Below are 12,220 nucleotides of genomic sequence, written 5' to 3' on the forward strand. Positions count from 1 at the left end.
TTTCCTGGAGCAGATACATACAGCTGCTGTTGGAGAATGAGGATTTCTTGGACCCATGGATGGTCACGGCCAGAGCAGACATCCTCTAGCGCATGAAACATGAAGATGAGTCTGCCATGAACCAGGTATCGCATCCCCACCCCAACCGTGCCCCAGCAAGCCAGCAGAGGCATCAAACACTAGTGCTTTTATCACCAGTGCTGGGGAGCACAGGCACGAAAATTCGGACAACCCTGCTCATTTCCAGAAAACATCCAGGCCAACAGCTGCTAATGGCCACGGCGGCTGGCCAGATCAATAGCCTTTTGCACATCACTGACAAGGTTAGTGGCCGATGGTTCCTGGTCAACACGGGTGCCAAACTCAGCGACATCCCACCAACCGCACTGGAGACACGGGCAGCAAACAACACCACCATTAAAATCTTCGGCACATGCAAATACAACTCTGTAACGAAAAGTTCCAGTGGAATTTCACACTGGCTGCAGTGGACCCATCGCTCCTCTGTGCTGATTTCCTTCTGGCACACAGCCTGCTGGTGGATGTCAAAGCCAAACACCGAGAGCATGCCCAGACCTTCCAAACCATCCAACTCAAAGCTACCATTGCCTGCATCCCAGGCGTGGCCACAGTGAGTGCCCCTAAGGACGAGTGCAGCCACCTCCTGGACAAATTTCTGGCTATCCTTAGGCCACAATTCACTTCCACCTTGCCACAGCACAGGGTGCAACACCACATACCGACCCAAGGGCCCCCGCTCCATGCCAAAGCCAGGACATCCCAGGCAAACTGCAGTTGGCCAAAGAGGAATTTTCCCAGATTCAAGAATTGGGGATAGTCTGTAAATCCGATAGTCCATGGGCATCCCCACCACATGTGGTCCCCAAGACCTCAGGCGGGTGGAGGCCCTGTGGTGATTACCGCTGCCTTAATGACTCCACCACACCTAACCACTACCACACATACAGGACTTCACAGTGCGAAGGTGTTTTCTAAAGTCGATTTGGTGCGCGGCTATCATCAAATCCCATCCATTTGGATGACATTGGTAAGACGGCCATTATTACTTCATTCAGACTTTTGAATTCCTCAGCATGCCCTTTGGTGTCAAGAACGTGGCGCAAACCTTTCAGCACTTGATGGATGCGGTGGACAGAGACTTGGGCTTCATGTTCATTTACTCAGAAGACATACTCATCGCGAGAAGGACCGTGAGGAGCACAAGGGCCATCTCAGCAGACTCTTCACCTGCCTGTCAGAGTTTGGACTCGTGGTCAATGTGGCAAAGTGCCAATTCGGAAAAGACTCCTTGCAGTCCTTGGGCTACACTATCACCGTGAACCGGGCGGCACCATCAGCTGAAAAGGTCGCAGCCATCGCCGGCCTGCGCTTTGAAGACTTCAGTCTGCCGACAGCCCCAGCACACTTCTGTGTGATGTCTGCACTGGTGCACTGTCTCTGGTAGTGCTGTTCACGACCTCACACACCCGTCCATAAAAACCACAACCTGTACGGTAGTGAAGAGGTTCGTGTGGCACCACCTGAGAAAACAAGTCGCTCAGATGGCTCGCAATTGCACCCAGAGTCAAGCATCTAAAGTCTGCCGTCATGCCCTGTTCGACCCTCCGAAGAGACTGTTTGAATATGTACATGTTGACATCGTGGGCCAACTGCCCGTCTCCTGAGACGCCTGGTACCTCTTCATAGTAATAGACTGCACCACGAGATGGTCGGAAGCCATTCCTTTTAAAGACTCCTCAACTGATTCCAGCACCAGGGCACTGCTCACGCATTGGATCGTGAGGTTTGGGGTAGCAGTCCACATAACCACCGACATTGGCACAGTTTACGTCAGCACTGTGGACACTGCTCGCAACGCTCCTGGACATCCCGCTGCACCACACCACCACCTACTACCCACAGTCCAACCGACGAGTTAAACGTTTCCACCGCCAAATGAAGTTGGCTTTCATGGCCTGTTTAAATATTCCCAATTGGGCGGACGAGCTCCCCTGGGTCCTACTGGGCATCAGAACGGCACCTAAATAGAATTTACAGGCATCTCAGTGGAATTGGTGTATGGTGCTCCGCTAACCCTGCCAGGTGAATTCTTCCCACTGTCCCAAGGCTCAGGCACCAAGGGGAAAGCATTGTTACTAGACCTTCGGGACAGGTTAGCCTCTTTTACACCCCCCCCCCCCCCCCACACCATGGACGCCGACCTGCGTACATCCCCAAAGACTTATCAACCACAGACTTTGTATTTGTCCGCCTTGGTCTGCATTCCACCCCCACCCCCATCGACTTTATACAAGGTCCTGAGCAACTCAGGCAAAACATTCACACTGGACATTGGGGACAGCGGACAGGCTGAAACTGGCACATCTGAACCTCAGTCAACAGATCGTACCAGCATAGCCCAAATGCCGGGCGAAACCTAAAGCACGACCCCACAGTGCTCAGGGATAACGGGACACTAGAACCAGTTCCGGGGAGGTGGGGGGGGGAATATGTGTGGCGGCACATATCAAGACGCAGGCGACCCAGCTCCGCGTTTGTCACAGCCGCGGCAGCGGAGCAGCTGCATCAAGATGGTGCCGCCGGGTTTTGCTTCTCTCATGGTCAGGGGGCTGTGTACGTGCACTCAGCTGCATCGTTACGCCACCATCAATGCAGAGGCGGGACTTGCCGGTTGCCTTATAAGGCACAGCGCAGGCATTTCAAATTAAACTGCTGGAAGCGAAACTGACTCTCAGTGTGTAGTCTCGTTCTTTCGCTCCTTCTCCGTAGCTACCGCTATAAGGTATATTTTATTCATTATGAAGGCAAAATGCTAACCTCTTCTGTGGAATAATTCCATACGTACGCACAATTCTCTCTTCAAAAAGAAAATATTCTTATTTCCTCAGTGACCATTCAGGATATGTTCGTCCACCTTTGGTGCCTCGTAGCCTCAATAGTGACATTTCCTATTTTGGTGTTGGTGGAAAGCAGGCAGTTTTCTTCATCGGCCAGTCAACCAGAGTAAGTTAATGTTTAAGGATATTAACAAGAGTCCAATATTGAAAGATTACTTTTAGCACTTTCTGAATTAAAATAATTGAAAAAACCAATTAGCTTCCTTCCAAATCCTTCTTACAAAACTGCAATATAAATGTGTTCCTTCATTTAGTTGCATAAATGAATCATATTTCTATATTTCAGGTAATACTGGATGCAAAGTAGGAACTGTAGCTAGTTAAATCCCTTATTAAGGTGATTTTTTTAACCTCTTTTGAGACTTAACGTTATCTTGGCAGTGAATTATATGGTTATGTGCAAAATCATTTTGATTAAGATGAGGTGATGCAGTGTAATGTCTCAGGAAATTGCTCTGTAACCATGGCTTTGATTAAAAGAAATTGTGAGAATACAATGCTGATATAGAACAGAAAACAATGCATATAAATGGAATATTCTGAACATTTTTTAATTGATTGCTGGTTTGCCTGTTTGATTTAGAGTTTATATCTTCAGCTTTATAAGTTATGCAGCAATGTCATTGATGAACTGCTCTATGTAAAGATGAAAAATTTGAGTCGCTTCAAGAAAGGTTATAACCTTTACTAACAATTTGTCACAGACATTTTTAATTTATAAGAATCAAAATGGTATGGTGGGAACTGTTTTCCAGCTGTATGTTTTAGCAAGTTATTGTTTTCTCCAGATGATCACCAAACCAGCAGATTCGCAAGATGTACATGAGCTAGTACTTTCGAAAGATGATTTTGAAAAGAAAGAAAAAAATAAGGAAGCAATATACAGTGGGTTCATCAGGAACAGAAAGGTAGTGTTATTGAGTATTTCTGAGGCTTTTGTATTAACTCTTTGGACTCTGGCCATTTTTAAAATTTCATCATACTCTGGACTGGCTCTATGATGAACACCAGTATGAACCAGCTGGTGGTTGGGTATAAAACCAGTCCCAGAAAACCAGCACACTGAGTATCTGCACTTGTTGATAGTCCCTGAAAACTGGGACACAGAATCCAAAGGGTTAAAAAAGTAGCAATCCATTTGTAAGGTTAACAACTAAGGGAAGATCTCACTCTTTTTGCTTTATTCTTAATAGCATTTGTAAGAAATCTGTGAAAATGAATATTTTGTTGTTTTCCAATTGATGATTGTATGTACCTGCCAACTAAGTGAAGTAGAGATGGAAAATGAATACATTTTTTGATGAACAACTGACTAGTTAGTGTGGAGAAATCTGGGGCAGTTTAATCACGCAATTCTAGATTGGAAGTAATTAGGATGAAATATTGGTGCTTAATATTTTGTGGATAAGTGACATAAATTTGTTATATTTTGTTAAATGTTTCTTTATCAATAGCCAACTGATTCAATGCATGTCACAAATGAAGATGAACGATTCCTTCATAGTCTCATAATGGAAGAAAAAGACAAGGAAAGTTTTACTGCAGTCGTAATCACAGGAGTTCAGCAAGCGCATGTACAGTACTTGAAAAGTTACTTTCATCTCTGGACTAGACAATTGGCGTAAGTAACAAATATATAAAAGTGTGTAATCCATCATTCATCTTTTTAATTTGTCAACATTTTATCTTGAGCCTCGCATCAACATTATTACAAACTGTCAAGTGGGTTCCATGTGTGAATATAACAGTTGTCCTCCATATATGGATACAAGTGCATGTTATCCTTTTGGTACATAGAACCTGTTTCTGTTCATGTAAGTAATTTCAAATGTTTTCAGCTGATTCTAATTTGCATTCCAAAATGACCTATCCAATGGAGACAATAATATAAAATTTTTGTGGCATTTTCCATACCAGATTTTCCAAAGAATTTTAAACTGCAAGGTTGTAAGTTCACGAGTAGTGATATGTCCCTGTCTAATACCTGGATTATTTTATAGAGTCTTGCAGTTTTACATTTCAAGATTCTTTTATTGTAATTAAAAATACAGAAAATGTAATATTACACAAAATTTCCTTCTGCTTGCCTTTAGACCGAGTCGGCATTAGTATTGCCCAGTATCCCTTACAGTAAGAGAGAGAGTAGCAAAAGAGAGTACCTTCAGAGACAGTGTCTGTGGATTCTTCTCCAATGGTCCTGCTACTTCTACAACCACACAGACCTCTGTTTGATCCATTGGCAAACCAAACTTCATTCAAAACTTCATCACAATCAGGAAACCTATAACACACATGGCCCTTCAGGAGCCCTTCTTGCCCTCAGCACCCTCATGAATCCCAGTTCTGTGAGTCTGTCAACTGCAAGTCACTGACCTCCTCCTTCCTGTGTGAGTCCTTCAGCTGCTGAGCCCCTTGTTGGTCTGCTGCTGTATTCAACGTACTGTAGGGTCGTCATCGTCTCCTCGATGGGGGAGTGAAGGGGTGTGTTCTCTCCATTTCTGGTACCCTGTGCCAGTCTGCTGCTCCTCTGGAGTCTGGAACCCCTTGTGGTCACTTCTAAGCATAGGTGCTCCCATCTTGGGTGCAGAGCTCCCAGTTCCAGGATTTTAATTAAAAACTCCATTGGGTCCTTTAACAGGGAGTTCAAAGCTTGTATGGGGCCGCTGACTTAACGATTGGGTGGTTGGACCCTGCAGAATAGTGCTCTGTCTCTGCTCCCTGCTCTGCCAGGTCCACCCTAGCGGCACCACCATTTTTTTTCTCTTCAGGCTTCCTAACCAGATATTTGCTGACCTGACACGTGTAGGAAGTGGTTTAAGACTGGAACAATAGTGGGCCTTAGGATATGTTGACTCTTCCTGCAAAATTTTAAACATTTAATAATGAAGGATTTTAATGCCCCTTGCATGGACTTTGAATTTAATGGCTATTGTTGTCTTGGTGCATGACATATTTATTTCACAGATTACATTTGCTTTCTTGGTTTATGAAAAGTACAATTTTATTTTCAGACACATATACCACTACTATATTCATGGACCCAAAGGAAATGACATGGAAGCCCCTAAAGAAGTAGGGTCCTTCAACAATATTGACATACAGGTAGGCATATAATTGTTTTGTAATGTCACCTGAAAAAAAAAGTCATTTAATAGGTTCATTTTGTGCTTTTTGTGTTCAAAAGTAAAGGTATGACTTGAATTATTACAGAACTTGCATGTAACCATACTTGGAGTATTTCATGCTATTATCTTCTGAGAACTTTCACACTTGCCAGTGATTCCAGGAATTGAACACCAATCAGCGTCAGATAACATTATTACAAACTGTCAAGTGGATAGTGTTTAGTGTCCCAGTTAGGAGTGATCTAGTGTGAAACCCAAACCCATTCCTATCCATTCCTATTCCAGGACATGGAACGGCTGATTTACTGGGGTGAAAGTGTAAAAGGGGCTAAAGATTGACCAGGTAGATCATGCCAGGAAAGGAGAAGTTCATGAGGAAAAAATGAGCCGGCTAGGCCTCTGTTCTTTAGAGTTTAAAAGAATGGAATGACCTCATTATTACATACAGAATTTAAAGGACTTAACTAGGGAATGTATGGACAAAATTTCTTCTAGTGGAGGAAACCCCCACCCCCTTAGCAGCAGATATCTTCCATGGTCTCCAAATTTTTGGCCATCTAATACTGAAATGAGAAATTTGTTCACTTGGAGATTGGTGAATTTTTGGAATTCTCTGCTCTGTACTGTTAGGGATGTTCAGTTATGGGTTGTGTTCAAAGTCAGATCAATACTTAGTACCATATTTTCACGCATATAACGCACAGAAAATCATAAATTGTGTGTGAAAAAAAAATTCTTAATGTGCAAATATTCTAAATTCCAACTGACAAAACGATTTGCATTTAAATGGCACATGAGACAAAGCACATAGGAGAATGTACTTTTTAATCTCCTACAATTAACAAGCATTCAGCTTCCCCCAGAGGTGTCAATTGTCCATTTATATAGTTGATATCCTGCTGCAACACATTAACAAGCTTTGAATCAATAGCCGCTTTCAGATGCATCATCCGCCTTGAGGGCGGCTGCAGGAGCGGATCCCAGCCTGAAGACTCACCTTTCAGGTGGTAGCCCTAAAAGGCTGCCACAGCCCTCCTGAAAGGGCCTATTGATATCCAGAGGTGCCTCCGTATCTGATGGAGGTGGGGCGAGTGTTGCCGCAGCACCTCCAGTCGTAAATATGTGGCATACCCATAATCCCCATGCAGGTGGAACCACTCTATGTTTCTCACACAGTTTCAGCTGCATGGGGGTTTATGGGTTTATGTGCCATTACTATGCCACATTTTGAGCAGCAGAGAACGGCCCCGGTGCAGGAGCAGCCAGCCGGGCTGTGACAGCACACTCCGTCGGGCAGCGGGGAGGGGGGGGCCGTCAGGCAGTGGGGAGGGGGGACCGTCGGGCGGCGGGGAGGGGGGGCCGTCGGGCGGCGGGGAGGAGGGCCGTCGGGCGGCGGGGAGGGGGGCCGTCGGGCAGCGGGGAGGGGGGGCCGTCGGGGCGGGGGCCGCGGGGCCACGCGGGGGCAGCAGGGCCGTCGGGCCTCCGGCTGATGTGTCATCAGCCTGCCCCAGGCAACCGCTTCCAGTGGCTGCACATTCAGGTGCCTCGCCAGTGCCCAGCAATCTGCTGATTATCCCTCCCCAAAGTGCGTTGGTGTTGGTGCCTCGGAGGTGCATTTGGTGCATTCAGGTGAGTACCTCATCAGCTGCATTAGGGTAGAATATGTGGTTTTACATTGGGGTATTCTGGCCACCTGAAAGAGCCTAATTAAATAGATTGAAGACAGGCTTCCGAACTAATTTTAATTCTAATGTCTCAATCAGAGGCACTTCATATGTGAATCTCCTCCCTCAGGGACGGGTCTGCATTGATAGGTGCAGTGCTCTAGCCAGAATGTCCTGTTTATAGGAATACCATGGCATTCAGTACAAAGAGATATTCCCAAGATCAAAATTCCACCGCACCCCCCAATTCTTTCATTGCCGCTATTATGTTTTCATACTTGCTATAATATTCCCTCAATTGCTATAAATTGCTGGTGCACCATTCCCGTGGCAGCTAAAAATTGCACACGTTCTTTTATTGTCACTATTGTATTCCCACGCTTGCTATAGATTGCTGGCGCGTCTTTCCCACGGCTGCTATTAATTGTGCACGTTCTTTTAATGCCACTACTATATTCCCATGCTTGCCTAAAATTGCCATTTCTACTTTCCCAGGCTCACTATTAATTGTGCACGTGCTTTCAACATGTAAAAATATTCTTATATAGCACGCACACAACTAGAGGGGGATAACTGGCTTGTAAAATATGCATATAACACGCATTATATGTTTAAAAATACAGTGTACGATAAGAATATAGTCATTTGCAAATGGGGCAGGAAATATTTGTCCATATCCTATCTTAATTTAAATCATTGTTTTATTTAATTTTAATTTAAAGCCTTATTTATTTAACTTTATTCCTCAAGCACTAGTAGCTGTTGGTTCCAAATATGCAGTAGATTTTGAAAATTGACTTGTTACATCGCAGGTCCACCTCAGAATTATTTTGTTTCTACAGGTACACAATCCTTTATCCGGAACAGTTGGGGGACAGTGAGTTCCGAATTTTTGATTTTTCCAGATTTCGGAAAGCCAGAATTAAACCCACCCAAATTGTGCTGCCTTATCCACCCCCCTCGCCCGCCCGGCTCGCGCTGCCAGGGTCTCCCCCCTCGCCCGCCCGGCTCGCGCTGCCGGGGTCTCCCCCCTCGCCCGCCCGGCTCGCGCTGCCGGGGTCTCCCCCCTCGCCCGCCCGGCTCGCCCTGCCGGGGTCTCCCCCCTCGCCCGCCCGCCCGGCTCGCGCTGCCGGGGTCTCCCCCCTCGACCGCCCGCCCGGCTCGCGCTGCCGGGGTCTCCCCCCTCGCCCGCCCGCCCGGCTCGCGCTGCCGGGGTCTCCCCCCTCGCCCGCCCGCCCGGCTCGCGCTGCCGGGCTCTCCCCCCTCGCCCGCCCGCCCGGCTCGCGCTGCCGGGGTCTCCCCCCTCGCCCGCCCGCCCGGCTCGCGCTGCCGGGCTCTCCCCCCTCGCCCGCCCGCCCGGCTCGCGCTGCCGGGCTCTCCCCCCTCGCCCGCCCGCCCGGCTCGCGCTGCCGGGCTCTCCCCCCTCGCCCGCCCGCCCGGCTCGCGCTGCCGGGGTCTCCCCCCTCGCCCGCCCGCCCGGCTCGCGCTGCCGGGGTCTCCCCCCTCGCCCGCCCGCCCGGCTCGCGCTGCCGGGGTCTCCCCCCTCGCCCACCCGCCTGGCTCGCGCTGCCGGGGTCTCCCCCCTCGCCCGCCCGCCCGGCTCGCGCTGCCGGGGTCTCCCGCCCCACTTGCTGGATTTTTGAGCTTTCCAAATTTTAGATGCCAGGATATAGGATTGTGTACCTGTACTTGCTTTATTGCCTTTAAAACGGATTTAAGTTGAGGAAAATGTCTAACTTGGAAGAATTATCGAACTGAGAATATGAAATTGAATAAAAATGATTGTACAGTAAAATCCTATAATCCATGGGGATTGCTGATGTTGGATATGCAAATTTCCTGGTTGACTGAGACTTTACAATACCTAACTAATACACCTGTATTATGCCTTTTAAAAGACAAAAGACTGTGCAAAATGTAAAGTAATTTGAAATAAAACAGTAGCGTAGTCTTTAGTTATGTGAACTGCGCTTTAAATTCAAATACTGGTTGCTGGCACTGTAACAGCATTGTGTTATCTGTGCCACCATCATAACCCCTTCCCCTTGCACTGACAATCCAACTTGCCTCCACGCCAGTGTCCTGGTAAGGCCTTCGAAACAACCTGACTCACCACCATGCTAGTGTCTTGGTCAGGTCCTCGGTGCACCTTCCCCGCACTGGCAACCCAACTTGTGTCAATGCTAGTGTCCTGATCAGGTCCAAGGTACAATCCAACTCTCCTCCACGCTAATATCCCAATCAGGCCCTCGACGCACCTGGAAACCCAAATTACCTCCACGCCAATGTCCTATTCACCTCCATGCTGTGTCCTAGTCAGACCATTGGCACAACCCGACTCACCTCCATGCTAGTGTCCCAGTATGGCCCTCAGCGCCCCTTTCCCTTGCTGATGACCCAACTCATCTCCACGCTAGCATCCCGGTCAGGCTCTCAAGGAACATACCTTTAAATTTGAACCATATTTGCAAGCTCTAACTGCGTTGTGCTACCCACTACACTGACTGCCACCATCATTATTAACTTTCCACCCAAATTTACAGATAAAGCCTTACTAAGATCTTCTTTCTTTGGCTTGGCTTCGCGGGCGAAGGTATATGGAGGGGTAAATGTCCACGACAGCTGCAGGCTCGTTTGTGGCTGACAAGTCTGATGCGGGAGAGGCAGACACGGTTGCAGGGGAAAATTGGTTGGTTGGGTGTTGGGTTTTTCCTCCTTTGTCTTTTGTCAGTGAGGTGGGCTCTGCGGTCTTCTTCAAAGGAGGTTGCTGCCCGCCGAACTGTGAGGCGCCAAGATGCACGGTTTGAGGTGATATCAGCCCACTGGCGGTGGTCAATGTGGCAGGCACCAAGAGATTTCTTTAGGCAGTCCTTGTACCTCTTCTTTGGTGCACCTCTGTCTCGGTGGCCAGTGGAGAGCTCGCCATATCACACAATCTTGGGAAGGCGATGGTCCTCCATTCTGTAGACGTGACCTACCCAACGCAGTTGGATCTTCAGCAGCGTGGATTCGATGCTGTCGGCCTATGCCATCTCGAGTACTTCGATGTTAGGGATGAAGTCGCTCCAATGAATGTTGAGGATGGAGCGGAGACAACGCTGGTGGAAGCGTTCTAGGAGCCGTAGGTGATGCCGGTAGAGGACCCATGGTTCGGAGCCAAACAGGAGTGTGGGTACGACAACGGCTCTGTATACGCTAATCTTTGTGAGGTTTTTCAGTTGGTTGTTTTTCCAGACTCTTTTGTGAGGTCTTCCAAAGGCGCTATTTGCCTTGGCGAGTCTGTTTTCTATCTCGTTGTCGATCCTTGCATCCGATGAAATGGTGCAGCCGAGATGGGTAAACTGGTTGACCGTTTTGAGTTTATGTGCCCGATGGAGATGTGGGGGGGCTGGCTGATGGAGGACCTCAGTTTTCTTCAGGCTGACTTCCAGGCCAAACATTTTGGCAGTTTCCGCAAAACAGGACGTCAAGCGCTGAAGAGCTGGCTCTAAATGGGCAACTAAAGCGGCATCGTCTGCAAAGAGTAGTTCACGGACAAGTTGCTCTTGTGTCTTGGTGTGAGCTTGCAGGCGCCTCAGATTGAAGAAACTGCCATCCGTGCGGTACCGGATGTAAACAGCGTCTTCATTGTTGAGGTCTTTCATGGCTTGGTCCAGCATCATGCTGAAGAAGATTGAAAAGCGGGTTGGTGCGAGAACGCAGCCTTGCTTCACACCATTGTTAATGGAGAAGGATTCAGAGAGCTCATTGCTGTATCTGACCCGACCTTGTTGGTTTTCGTGCAGTTGGATAACCATGTTGAGGAACTTTGGGGGGCATCCGAGGTGCTCTAGTATTTGCCAAAGCCCTTTCCTGCTCACGGTGTCGAAGGCTTTGGTGAGGTCAACAAAGGTGATGTAGAGTCCTTTGTTTTGTTCTCTGCACTTTTCTTGGAGCTGTCTGAAGGCAAAGACCATGTCAGTAGTTCCTCTGTTTGCGCGAAAGCCACACTGTGATTCTGGGAGAACATTCTCGGCGACACTAGGTATTATTCTATTTAGGAGAATCCTAGCGAAGATTTTGCCTGCAATGGAGAGCAGCGTGATTCCCCTGTAGTTTGAGCAGTCTGATTTCTCACCTTTGTTTTTGTACAGGGTGATGATGATGGCATCACGAAGGTCCTGAGGCAGCTTTCCTTGGTCCCAGCAGAGCTTGAAAAACTCATGCAGTTTGGCATGCAGAGTTTTGCCGCCAGCCTTCCAGACCTCTGGGGGGGATTCCATCCATACCTGCTGCTTTGCCACTTTTCAGTTGTTCAATTGCCTTATGTCTCTTCCCGGGTGAGGACCTCATCCAGCTCTAGCCTTAGGGGCTGTTGAGGGAGCTGGAGCAGGGCGGATTCTTGGACTGAGCAGTTGGCACTGAAAAGAGATTGGAAGTGTTCTGACCATCGGTTGAGGATGGAGATCTTGTCGCTGATATACTTATTATACTTAATAATATACTTAATAATATATTGGTCGTCCTTTGGTTT

The 12,220-nt window shown here is 47.8% G+C and overlaps 1 protein-coding gene across 6 annotated transcripts in view; it reads left to right on the plus strand.

The window, feature by feature from the left end:
- Positions 1–12,220, plus strand: part of smchd1 (structural maintenance of chromosomes flexible hinge domain containing 1) — a 196,435-nt gene that overhangs the window by 41,055 nt on the left and 143,160 nt on the right. For 4 of the 6 annotated variants that reach the window (XM_069921732.1, XM_069921734.1, XM_069921733.1 and 1 more), the window contains exons 6-9: positions 2,910–3,024; positions 3,707–3,826; positions 4,373–4,539; positions 5,930–6,020. In XM_069921732.1, coding sequence (XP_069777833.1) covers positions 2,910–3,024; positions 3,707–3,826; positions 4,373–4,539; positions 5,930–6,020 — 493 coding nt within the window. Of the gene's footprint in view, positions 1–2,909; positions 3,025–3,204; positions 3,256–3,706; positions 3,827–4,372; positions 4,540–5,929; positions 6,021–8,549; positions 8,585–12,220 lie in introns of those variants that run through there. The other 2 variants (XM_069921736.1, XM_069921738.1) reach the window with 2 other exon arrangements.

This window comes from Narcine bancroftii, chromosome 2 (genome assembly GCF_036971445.1).
Source record: "Narcine bancroftii isolate sNarBan1 chromosome 2, sNarBan1.hap1, whole genome shotgun sequence".
In the NCBI taxonomy this organism is placed as follows: domain Eukaryota; kingdom Metazoa; phylum Chordata; class Chondrichthyes; order Torpediniformes; family Narcinidae; genus Narcine; species Narcine bancroftii.